Source organism: Cyprinodon variegatus, unplaced genomic scaffold, assembly GCF_000732505.1.
Source record: "Cyprinodon variegatus isolate N-32 unplaced genomic scaffold, C_variegatus-1.0 Scaffold1403, whole genome shotgun sequence".
Classification (NCBI taxonomy): Eukaryota; Metazoa; Chordata; class Actinopteri; order Cyprinodontiformes; family Cyprinodontidae; genus Cyprinodon; species Cyprinodon variegatus.
Window position 1 is genome coordinate 64,445 of NW_015151856.1, and position 12,134 is coordinate 76,578.

The window sequence follows — 12,134 nt, forward strand, 5'->3', positions numbered from 1 at the left end:
ATGTGGATTTTATGGAGCCTAAAAGTTACTAAAGCATAAAAATAGAGAGACATCTTTTTAACACTGAAAAAAAAAAAGGTTTGTACAATGCATCAGACTTGAACTGGTTTTCTATAACGTCTGACCTTGCATCATATGTGTGAAAATTATATAAAGTAATAAATTTATCTGGCCCACCAGAGCAAAAAAAAAAAAAAAAAAAAAAAAAAGGCATATTGTAAAGCAAAGTGTAAAAAGTCGCTAAAACTGAAAAGTCATAAATTACGAGTGATTTTCTCTTTGTCTATTATTGGTCAAATCAAAGTTTTCATCTATACAGCTTAAACAAAGCTTTTAAAACCCTGAGATCATGTGACCAAGGCCTGCAAAGTGCGTAGCACTACTGTAGAGGATAAAAACGACTTATCCTGTGTCATTTGATCTTCATAAACTCTATTAAGCATTTTCCATTTCTTTTAATAAAATAGTTATATGTATTTGTGATAAAGTAATGATTCCTTCTTACATACAGCCCATATATACATCTTAAAATTGTCTATATAAGGAAATGGTTTAATTTGACCTATCATCTGATTTACGTCTAAGCAATTTAAAATTTCTTTGTAGAGAATCGTAACACAGAACGTCTTGGTTTGCTTTAGCATGAAGACATGGAGGATATACATCTTTCATAAAGACAAATTCATATCTTTCCTCACATAAAGGTTGAAAACCATCAAAAGATTATACTAAGATAGCTTTAGTCAATATAAAATAATTTACCAGTTCATTTCCACCCTGTTAATCCCAATATCCTACAGAAACTGCATACATGTTCACTGCTCAAAGAGAACAACGACCCTCTGCAGTATTTTCATAACTACAACACTGATAGTGTAATACTACAAGTACTTTTTTTACACCTCTGGACCAGTGGATGCTGGTATCAATAAGTTCCTGATGCTATTTGAATAAACTCACACTAAGAGCACCAGAAGACAGGATGTTTGATTGTGTGACAAACAGATTTGATTCAACGATGATCAGTTCAACCATTATAAGGGGTGAACCATGATTGGTTCAAAGCTAGGATGTTGTTTCATTTTTATTTTTAATGTTTTGCTGTGGAAAATGGGGTTAAGTATTAATGAATGAGCTGTTATGTTGTTACTGATTCTTTACTATACTGTATAAAATGTTTTTCGCCATGTAATCTTTTAAACAACAGCTTATATCTTCATGTTTTTCTATCTTTTTAGTAATTCAAATATACATTATAATCTAAATCTCACACTTAATTTTTAGAAACAATATTTTTCTTATATATATTTCCTGTTTATCTGGATTTATTTTTTCCTCATTTGTATGTTAAGTCTAAATTTTTATTTGTGAGAACACCAAAAGATTTAACAACCGTTCATCACATTTTAAGTCATGTTTTGTTCCAGCGTGTTCATGTATAGCGGTTACAGATAATCATTTTAATAAAGCAAGTATTAAGCATCTATTCTGCAGTGCATTGATTAAAAACAAACCAAAGACACTGAATATTTTATTTAAACTGTCATTTTATTGATAACACCTTAACACATTTTCTTGAAGTTAGAGAAACACGTGTAGCACGTAAGAGAACAGAGCAATAATCTGAGGAATCAGAACTAGAGGAGTAATATTATACAGAAGAAAGTCAAACTGACAAAAAGAGACAAAGGGAAACTAGAAAGAGCTGATTGCTGAGAAACGATTGAAAAAGGTTAGAAACAGAGGAAGCAGGGGAAAAAAAGAGAGAAAGACTCCCTAGGAAGAGAAACCAGCTACCGTAAGTGTTGTCAGAACAACTTAGTCTCTGCTGCAGGAAGAAGATGACAGTATTTCAGGGAGGAAATGGTAGATGCTCAGACTGATCTCAGCAAACCAGTACAAAAACAATTTAGGTTTGGTTTACAATTACTGCTGTTGCTGTAATGAATGGGATCGTCTATCTGATCCAGTTTCTGGACTTAAAGCATGTTTGTCAAAAAAAATAAAAGGTCAAGCTGTGCTTAACCTGTTGCGACTGGACCTCCTCCCTCCAGGAGACAGAAGCTGCACTGACAACACTGAGAACCCATAGAGAAGCATGCAAAAGTATCAACACATCATCATCATCAATGTCCACTTCATCATAGTCATCCTTAGTGCCAGTCATGAATATAATAATCCTTACCATATCAATTTTCTTTATTATATCATCTGGAGACAAAAATAGTTATATGCACTTAAAAAGCTGAGAAAATAGAGAAAGATCAGGTTTACCAGCATTCAGTAGAAAACAAGAACTCAAATAAAAACACCAAAAAAAACAAAATAAAATAAAATCCAAAGTCTTTTTGACCGTCATGCACAAAGATGAAAGCTACGCTGCTAGTGGCAGTGCTATAATACTGTGTACTCCCTCATTTTAAATATGAGTCTTATTATATTGATTTTCAAGGCTAGAAACACACTAAGAAGAACAGGAGAACATCACCTTTGTACTGTACATGCTGCTATTTCTTCTTTTTATCTGGAGAAGGGTAGGGGTCATGTTCGGACAGTGACCTCTTAGTAATAAAACATGTTAAAGTAGACATGGACATCCTCACTGGATGAGACATGAGTACAATACAAACTCTCAGTGGTGAAAAAAAGGCTTCGTCTGACAAAATTCACCATCTTATAAAGAAAGTGTTGATGAAGCATCTGAGGGACATTTTACACAAAATACAATCCTGTACAATATGAATCCTAAAGCGTCCCACATACAATTTATTTTAAAAAAACAACAACAAATAAACACTATGGAGCTCCACATGTGCCACAATTCAAAAGGAAAATAACTGAATTAGTTATATATGTCTTTTAGCTATTAAAAAAATAATGTATTGATATTCAATTAAATAAATCTATCAATTTTGATAAAAGTATATATTTTCAGAAATACCAACAACCATTTCTAATTTTAATGTTACGTACCGACACTAAAATTTATTCTATGGCATAATTATACATTTTAATTTTTATAGGATTAGTTATTTATGGAATAATTCTGAATACATGTACATTTCTTGAATTTTATTATAAATAATAATAAAAAAAATCTCTATTACATTGTGGAACCTTTGGCACTCCATTGTACTGCCTCACTGCATGTTGGCCAGATTTGCTGTGCTGTGCGTCACTTTAAGAGCAGGTTTTACATGGAACACGTTTCCTTTTTGCACAAAAGCAAGACTTGCAGAATAGGAAAACAAATGAATAAGGAAATATAAAGCACAATAAAAACATCTACTAAAATAAATAAATAAATACTCAAAATAAATAAAAACCTGAGGACTGTTCACCAAACCAACTGCTGGGTCTCTCTGAGTTTCGTGTTCAGACCGAGCGGTGAGACAAAACGCGAAGGCAGCCGATGGTGGACGAAAAACAGTGGAGCTGATCCAGAGTTGCACCTCCACTAAAACAAATAATCAGTTTTCAGGGCTGCAAAGACCATCTGTTCTACTCTGCTGCCTCTGGCACAAGCACTTTATGCTATAAAAGGCTAATAACACTGTACACAAACCAAACCAAATTAAGTAAAAGCATAAAAAAAAAAGTATAAAAAAATGTCCTGGGATGAAGACCCTCGCCTTCCATCTCTCATAAAATCCTCCAGAAATCCCTCCCAGGGTTTTAAAGAAAGCTATAAATCTACACGCTTATACAAACATATTGCACACTGTATTAAAAGACCAACATGGCTGCAGCACCAAGCAAACACAACCTTCATGATTCATCACTGCTGCAGGTAGGAGTCTACGTTTTTGAATGTGCTTCATTTGGAGAAAAAAACAGCAGTAGCCCCGACATTCTGCTCTAAGGCTTCAGAGATTGGAAAGGTCTCACACCAACAAGGATCAGACAGTCAGACCTCTGACGTTTTTCTGCTACTTTCAATTAAACAATAAGAACTTGCTGTTGAGTTCTATTCAGCAGTGCACCTGTAGCAGGGTTAAAAATAACTTTTTAAGAAAGAGGGCTGAGCTTAGCGAAGGTGTTCATCTGTCTCTAAGCAACGACAGGAGACACTGACAGAGCCTCCCTGCCTGATCAGAGAATAAAAAGCACCAAGCAGGTTAAGATGAGTCACCGAGCTTTAGGTCCAACTATAAACAGAGGGAGTTTATCAGCAGCATTTTCTCCTAACACGACACCTTACTTATTAAAATTAGATTATTGGGAAAAGCCGCAGACTGTATGCTCCGCTTGTGTATTTTTACACCACTGCTTCAGGTTGTCCATCTTTATGCATTTTTAAGACATGAATCAGAGCTCCTGAGTTCAGGTTAGAACAAGATGGGAAATAAACTTTCCTGCTCCGTTTATGTGCTTCAGGCTTCAGCAAAGACTTTCTCCTGCCACAAACACTGCAGCTGAGGAAGAGCAGCAGGTTCCTTAGATTGTGCTCAGTTACCCGGAGTGGACTGTAAATGCTACGTCCCTACTTTGCATGACCGTGCTCACAAACACATCTGTTCAAGTCTGGTCTAATATTTACTTGCGCTCATCAGTTCAGACCTGTGTTTGACATAAAAAAATGTTTGGATTTTCTTTTATACACACAGCCAGTCAATACAAATAGACAACATATCAGTTCAAACGAGTTTTATGGTTTCTTAACCTCGGATCAGTTATAAGGATCAATTTAAGGGTGGGACTAACAATTTCTTTTTGAAAAACGACTATTTTGCAATGATAAGAACATCGGGGAAGTCTAAGGAATTTATCGTAGGTCTATAAAATAAAACTTTAGATTCTGGATCATATTTAAGGAAAGTGTTTTCAAATAATTTTGAAACCATAGATTCCGAAACAGTTTGTTCAAATAGTTGTTCCTTAGCTCTAAGTTTTATGGGTATAAGCATGTCCTTTGCCGGTGTCTGAGAAAACATTCCTTAGGTCACCCTAAGATGAAAGAACTGGTTAAGACAGCAGAGGAAACACTATGGCTGCAGCCTGCCCTCAACCTGAGGCTACCAGAACACCAAAGAACTGCGGCAAGGGATCATATTCTTCTATTTTAGCTTCTCTTCATTAGCTTCCTCTTCCACAGAAACACAGTAATCAAGCTCTATCATATGCCAGTATCTATTGCTCCACGTCTTCCTAACATAAACTTTTCCTTTATTTAGGTTTAGGAAAGGTACCTTGAGTTTTAAAAGGTATAATGAATAGGCTTAGACTGCTGGAGGACATAATGACCACATAATCCTCACTCAGCTACATTCTCCTACTAATCTCCAATTTTCAATTATCTGTAGTCATTTCAGGTTAACTTTGTTCTCTCCTGGCTTTGTTCTCTTCATAGTAGGAACATGAGGCATTCTGTTCAACTGTGACACATTCCTGGAGGGACGCGCAGGCTGCTGCTGTCAACATGTTCTCCTTCTATAGAGGATCAACTGGGTCCTGTCTTTCACTGGTTACCTCTGTCTCTCTTTCCTAGACATAACTATTGGCTGACGTTTTACTGCGACTAACTGTATATGTTCTTTTTCATCCCATACAGCAGGAATTACTTCTGCAAATACCCTTTTACTTTTACTTCAGCCCTGTAAAACGCACTCCTGAATCCCTGCTTGTGTGGTCTTTATTTTATATGATCTTATGCAAATAATTTGTTGTTTGTAACTGCACCTACATCCATGAGGCGGGATTCCCTGGAGGAAAAACTTTTAATCAATGTAAACAATATTAGGGACATTTACTAAAAGGTATTCGGGCTGCATGTTCCAATTTGAGTCTATGAAAAATGTTAACCCTGTATGCCTTAAGAGAAAATCCACAGTAATCAAATCAAACTAAGTTTCTTTGGATACATTAGACAGGGAAATTAAATTTTTAAATTAAAGAGTTTCAACCTAAACTAAATAAAACCCATACATGTGATGAGTCTGTGTTAACTTCACACCCCAGCTGTAAAATCATAGCCTGCATTTTGAAACACCCCTTCCACCAGGCAACAATAAAGACTTCATGATAAAAAAATAAAAATGCTAAAAAACAACAGAAACTTCCGCCGCAGTAACGGCCCAATAACCCTTTTCAACAGAACAGCCACAGTAAAACAAAAACAGCCACTGTTATTATGGGAGATAAAACATGCTTACTTAAAAAGATAAAACAAAAGAAAAAGTCCTTTAACTCTAAAAACCACTGGCATCAAGAAATCTGAGTTATACAAATTACATATACAGTTGCAAATGTGTAACAATAATAATCATAATATAGTAATGATAATTATAGATTTGACTTAAAACTTTACATACTGTATTTCCAGTGCAGTGTTTATGTCACACAGGTGAAGATTCAAAGGAGGACAAGAGGGATGGTGTCACAAAAAATATTGTGGGAGTGGGAAAGAAACCACACGAAAGAGGAGTCACACCGAATCAAACACCCAGTGAGCCGGAGAGAGGAAGATGAAGACGAGGAAGGCTAGAGGAGTAGAGATGCTGAGCGATGTGAAGCCGGTGTCGGATGATGTCAGAGGCTCACTTTGTGGATGCTGACAGAGGCGGGGTCATAGATGTTGAAGTAGAGGTGCATGCTGGGGGATGGAGTCCAGTGAGAGAGGGATTGTTTTGTTGAGGCGTGATGAGCCATGTCCTCCAAATCAACACTGGATGTGTTCCTTCATCCCTTCCTCCTCCTCCTCTCTCTAGCAGACCGTTCCTGACAGACACAACTGCAGCGTTAAAACCCCAAAAGAGATCAGGGGTCAGTTTCAAGAAGCAGGTTTAACAAATTCAGATTCAAATCTGTAACTCTAAATTGATCTAGTCCAAAGTCGGGAACTCTGAGTGTTCAGTTTCACAACGGCTGCTATCAATTAGTTAAATCAATTTTAACTGGGTCCACTCAGAGTTAAGTGCATGCACAACATGTATGAAAAGCCATTATCATTGGAGCACCGATTCAACGAGTCACCATGACAACAGACAACAGGAAGTGCCTGTTTCATGCCAATGGAATTAGAGATTTTAATGCAGGAATGCAAACAGATAAAATGAGAATGTTTTTAAAAGACAGAGAAACAGCACTACAGCTACAAAGGAGAGGGAGGTGGCAAAGGAGAATATTGATGCTCAAGTTAATGCGTAAGTTTATATGATGTGGGCTATGGCAGGCTCTTTTCACATTTATTGAAAGCACTCCTCTCTGTTGTTCCGTTTATAGATCACTAAAATAAGATTCTTCCTGATCAAATTCACACTTCTAGACTGAACTGTAATAATATATTTTCTAAATTATGTTTTTTTTAGCAGAAACAGAATTTTAGTAAGTAAAAAAACAAAATTATACTAGTAAGAATTAGAAATGTTTACACATTTTAAGTGGCCGTTCCGACATTTATCAGCTTGACTGAAAATGTATTTATGATATCTGATTTTTTTTTTCATAATTAAAATAATACAAATACTGACCAGTAATATTGGGAATATGGAGATCTGAAAGTAATTTATAGACATCCAGAATGTTTATTCTAGATGTGGAAAATGTAATTTTGTTTAAAATGGGTTATTTAGACAAAGAAAAATTAATTTTTTTTAGATATCAGGAATACAAATTCAGTAAAACTAGTATATATCAAAAGGGCTTGCCATACATATATTACCTTGAAAATATTATGGATTATTTCTTGAATGGTAGTGGATCAATAAGGTGAAATCTTCTGGCAGGTGATGAAAATGAATCCTAATAATATTGTTCTAATATATAGAACCTGTTGATCATCTCATGGATCCCTCCTCATGTTGATTCAGTTTTCTTTTATACAGTAAAGTGGCTGTTTGCAGCCACGCTTCTAATGTTATAATCCCAATAAATGGCTGTTATAAGTAGCTATCAGTCCAATAGAATGGCTTCAGATTGTGCCAGTGGGCTCATTAGGTTGTTATCATCGAGGGAATCCTACTCCTAACCCTAAAATAATTATTTTTCCTCCGCAGAATTAACAACTTTATTTACGTATAATCTGAAAATAATTTCAGCAGTCCTTCATGTACTGTAAATATAAATAAATAAAAATAGAACAATCTGCATCTCGCTCATATTCAACAAACCAAAAACAAGTGATCTCATGCCCGGTCAACTGAGTTGTAAAATCCTCTCCCTATAAATTTTAAATTCTCTGTGAAAAAGTGCTGATCATTCTTTAATAAGATCCTTGTCAAATGGACATGTAGTGTTTGTTTTTAAAACCTAATGTGTCTTACAGACCTAGTCTAAGATATGTTTTTTTATGCCCAAAACTACAACAAAAATCTGACTAAGTCCGGAAATAAAACTGCGTGATTGGCGGTAAGGAGAACGGAGACAGAGGAAACTGAAGAAAACCTGCTACTGACCAGGTTAGCTGTGGGGAAAATGTCACTACAGCAACTGAAACAGAGGTTGAATAAACTCTTTGTGAAACTTAGACAACTTAGAGCTTTCGGTAAACCTACTTTGTGAAACGGACCTCAGATGACTAATAAAGAGAAGCTGGTAAACATTAAGACTTAATTCCTTCATATTTTTTTTTTTTTTTAACCTGGTGTCTTTCCAGTTAATTTAATTTAAATAATGAATATTCTAACCTGTTCATTAAGAATTATACAAATATGACTGGGCTTTTGAAACATTACTCAGTTTTCCTTTCTTGCTTTGATGAGACTGAAAATAGATCTTGCAATTTTTTTCTTAAGTTAAACAAGGACTTCACAGCAGATCCTACTTCTGCTACTATCTATCCCTGTCCGGGTGTTGTGTCCTCTTCTGTCCTCTCTGATCTGATCCGGCCTTTTGTAAAAAAAACAAAAAACAAAAAAAAGCCCCAAAAAACTTCCTTTTTTTTTTTTATATTTTCTTAGCTTGTTTTTTTTTCTCTAATATTCACTAAAATGAAAAACTTTTGATTTGTCTTATATAATGCGAAGATACTATAATAAAGAAATACATTTATTTATCGGCCTTATAGAAGTTTTTTTTCTCCTGTGTTACTTAGAAACTCTGCTCTGGGAGGAGCACCATCTGTGGCCATGTTTCCCAGTTGGGTGGCTCTTACCTCACTGGAGAGGCGCAGCTGGCGCGCCTGAGCAGTGGAAGTGGATGTTCTGCCACTTGCTGTCTCTACGATGCCAGACACGAGTCTCCTCCGACTGGCTGGAGCGCGGCCGGCCCTGGTTGTCAACAAACTGAGTCAACCGGATATACGCGATGCAGGCGGCGTCCTCCCCTATCAGGTGGACGTGGGGGTTCAGGATGGTAGTATGGATGGGCTTGTTGTTCTTAGCCAAAACTGAAAAACAAATAAATATATAAATTAGTAATCAGTAGGATACTTTTATTTATCTTAGGGTAAAATCAACAGAAAAAGCGATGGGCAATAAAAACAGATATAGAGTGTCCTGGAAAATAATTCATACCCTTTTTTAACTTTTACTAGTTTTTGTATCAGAACAACAAACCTTAATGCTCTCTATTTCCGTTCCAAAAGCTATATAACAACTGCAAACCTACCAGGACTCAGATTCTTAAAATCTGCCACAAGTCATGTAGCAACTTGTAAAAGCTTTAGCCTCATGACTGGTGGAAAGGGCCCAAAATGCAGCTTTTTGGTAGAAAAACATACAAGCTGTACTAGGCCTAAAAGGAAAATTAAAGTAGATTTTTTTTCTTCTTTTTTTTCCTAAATAGTGCATTTTTGGCTCTCTGGGGTTTCTGTAGCTGCAGTTTTTGCAAGTGACAGCGTCACCCGATACAGAAAATGACATAACTACAGGTGAGTGAGAAGTTTGTTATCAAGAAAGGAATACAATCATCTGTTCGTTTGGAACTGCAGGGCTTAACATTTTCTGGCGTAGTGGAATTAGGCGGAGCGAACTTGATCAGCTCCTACTCTGTGTGTGCTCCCAGCGAGGGGATACAAATTCTGGTGGGGATAACTACCTACGCACGACACCGGTGAGGGAGTGGAATGGCGAGTTTATTTAGATGCGGTCGTATTAGAAGAAATGGGGTTTCTGTATTGAAATGAATATTCCCAGTTCCCTGGTTCCCGATCCAGATGGCCTACAAGCTAGCTGTTAACAGAAGCATGGCTGCCAATAGTGCTAGTGATGTGCCCCCTGCAAAGCCAAAGACATGGGGGCCCATTTGTACTGAAAAAAATCATCCCTCACTTAAGCATGCTTAGTGTGAGGGATTGCATTTGAGTCGATGCAATCAACTGGTTTTCCTTAGATAGAAAACTTTGAATCAATTTGACTATATGGTCTGGTGAACTGCAAAGTGCCTTGAGATGACGTGTTGTGAATTGGCACTATTTAAATAAACTGAATGGAATTAATCTGTAAACTTTTCTGATGAAACCATCCCTAAAGGAAAACATATTGGTTGCCTGATCATGCAGCAGGAATCCCTCTCATCATCAAGGATATTAAAACTCAGAGTTGATGGGAAGATGGTTGGAGAAAAATCAAGGAATATTGGAGATGAAGCTACTGGGGCTGAAATAGACTTTAAGCAGAGATTCACTCACAAGGTGTAACACAAAACTAAATATACAACGAGAGCCACAATAGAATAGTTAATTATATATGATTAAAGCATATTCCTATGCTGGAATGGTACACTCAAAATCCAGTAATAAATCTAACTTAGTATATTTAGAAACACTTATTAAAGAAACAGTGTAATTTGGAGCCACAATGGGCTCTAGAACTGTAACTTCCAGGTTTTAGTGCCTCTGAAAGAAACTGGCAAAAATTAACAGTATTCCCCATGTTTTGCAATCTGACTCTTACATCTGAGAACCAACTATATGTCTATTCTGATTGGTTGGTTTAAGGGGACCTTAGATTGCCATCAAGTGGCACTCTGGGTCACATGACTCATTCACCAACAGCGCTTATCCTCTCAAGTTACATAGTTGAGCATCGATATGTGTGATGTCAATTGCCCTGAAAAATCATATACAGTATTGTATCTCAAATGGAGCTGATATTTGGGTCAAAACTTGCTCCATTCAATCTGACTAAACTTAAACTTTTTTTTACGATCAAAAACCTTGCAGCTCTAAATGCAGCAAAAGATAATTGGAAAAGATTGGAAGCAGAATTAAAATGTAAGCAATTATTTTTATGATTCTATTATATGTTCAAATTCATGCAACTTTTTTTTTTTTTTTTTTAGCACATTACCTTTTGTTGGTCTATTACATGAAATCCACTAAATTCTCATCTCATATATCCACCTACAGATATAATTTAGATCTGAAAGATATGGGTAAACCTTTTTTTATCTTTAAATGCTTTCTAAAGAAGCTTCTGCTTTGATAAAACAGAGAAAGTAGGCCCAATGAGGTGAATATAGCTACGTCTTTGTGTCTTTAAGCACTATAATAGCGAAGAAGAGCAGAAGGAAACCATTATTGACATCTTACGATTCTCAAAGTAGAATCTGTGGAAATCCATCCCCTCCACTAGGTTTCCCAAAGCCTCGGGTTCAAACGAAGTAAGTCCAGGATCGCAGATCTTACTGAAAAAAAAAAAAAAAAAAAAAAATCAAAACAAACAAAAACAGCAGGGCTTGTTTCAAATTCCAAATAATACAACTAATGCACAACATAAAAAAGGCATACAACTCACGCGTATGCATCAAAGTCTCCATTGTTGATGGCCTCAATCAGCTGTTCAGTGATCTTGATGATTTCTTGTTTGCGTGCTGCAAAGAACAGATGGAAGATGTGTTCATTAAAGGTAACCAAACAGGAGCTGGACTGGTGGAGAGAAGTTAGCCTGATAAATGAAATACAACCAAACACATCCTCTGGTAAAGGCAGCCATGACTCCATGGAAGGCAGAATAAATCAGATCATAGACAGTTTGTTTTATAGAATCAAGAAAAAAACAACTCAAACAAGAGCAAACCTCACCAGCTTCTAGATGTTGATCCTGAAGAGCGTACTTTATTTAGTGAGCACACAGACACACTTCTCCAACATCTCCACAAGGAATGTCAACTTTTTCATTTGGTGACAAGTCAAACCCACCAGCCAAAACACAGATGCATCTACAGTTAGATAACCTACCTGCAGAGCAGCAGCG

General features: G+C 36.4%; 1 protein-coding gene across 43 annotated transcripts in view; it reads right to left on the minus strand.

Annotated features, from left to right (window-relative positions):
- Positions 1 to 6,074: 6,074 nt before the first annotated feature.
- Positions 6,075 to 12,134, minus strand: part of LOC107103247 (calcium/calmodulin-dependent protein kinase type II subunit beta) — an 89,598-nt gene continuing 83,538 nt past the window's right edge. For 42 of the 43 annotated variants that reach the window (XM_015402842.1, XM_015402861.1, XM_015402840.1 and 39 more), the window contains 4 exons: positions 11,676 to 11,751; positions 11,471 to 11,565; positions 9,092 to 9,325; positions 6,075 to 6,717 (listed from right to left, as the gene is read on the minus strand). In XM_015402842.1, coding sequence (XP_015258328.1) covers positions 9,093 to 9,325; positions 11,471 to 11,565; positions 11,676 to 11,751 — 404 coding nt within the window. In that variant the 3' untranslated portion in view covers positions 6,075 to 6,717; position 9,092. Of the gene's footprint in view, positions 6,731 to 9,091; positions 9,326 to 11,470; positions 11,566 to 11,675; positions 11,752 to 12,134 lie in introns of all 43 variants that reach the window. The other variant, XM_015402827.1, reaches the window with a different exon arrangement.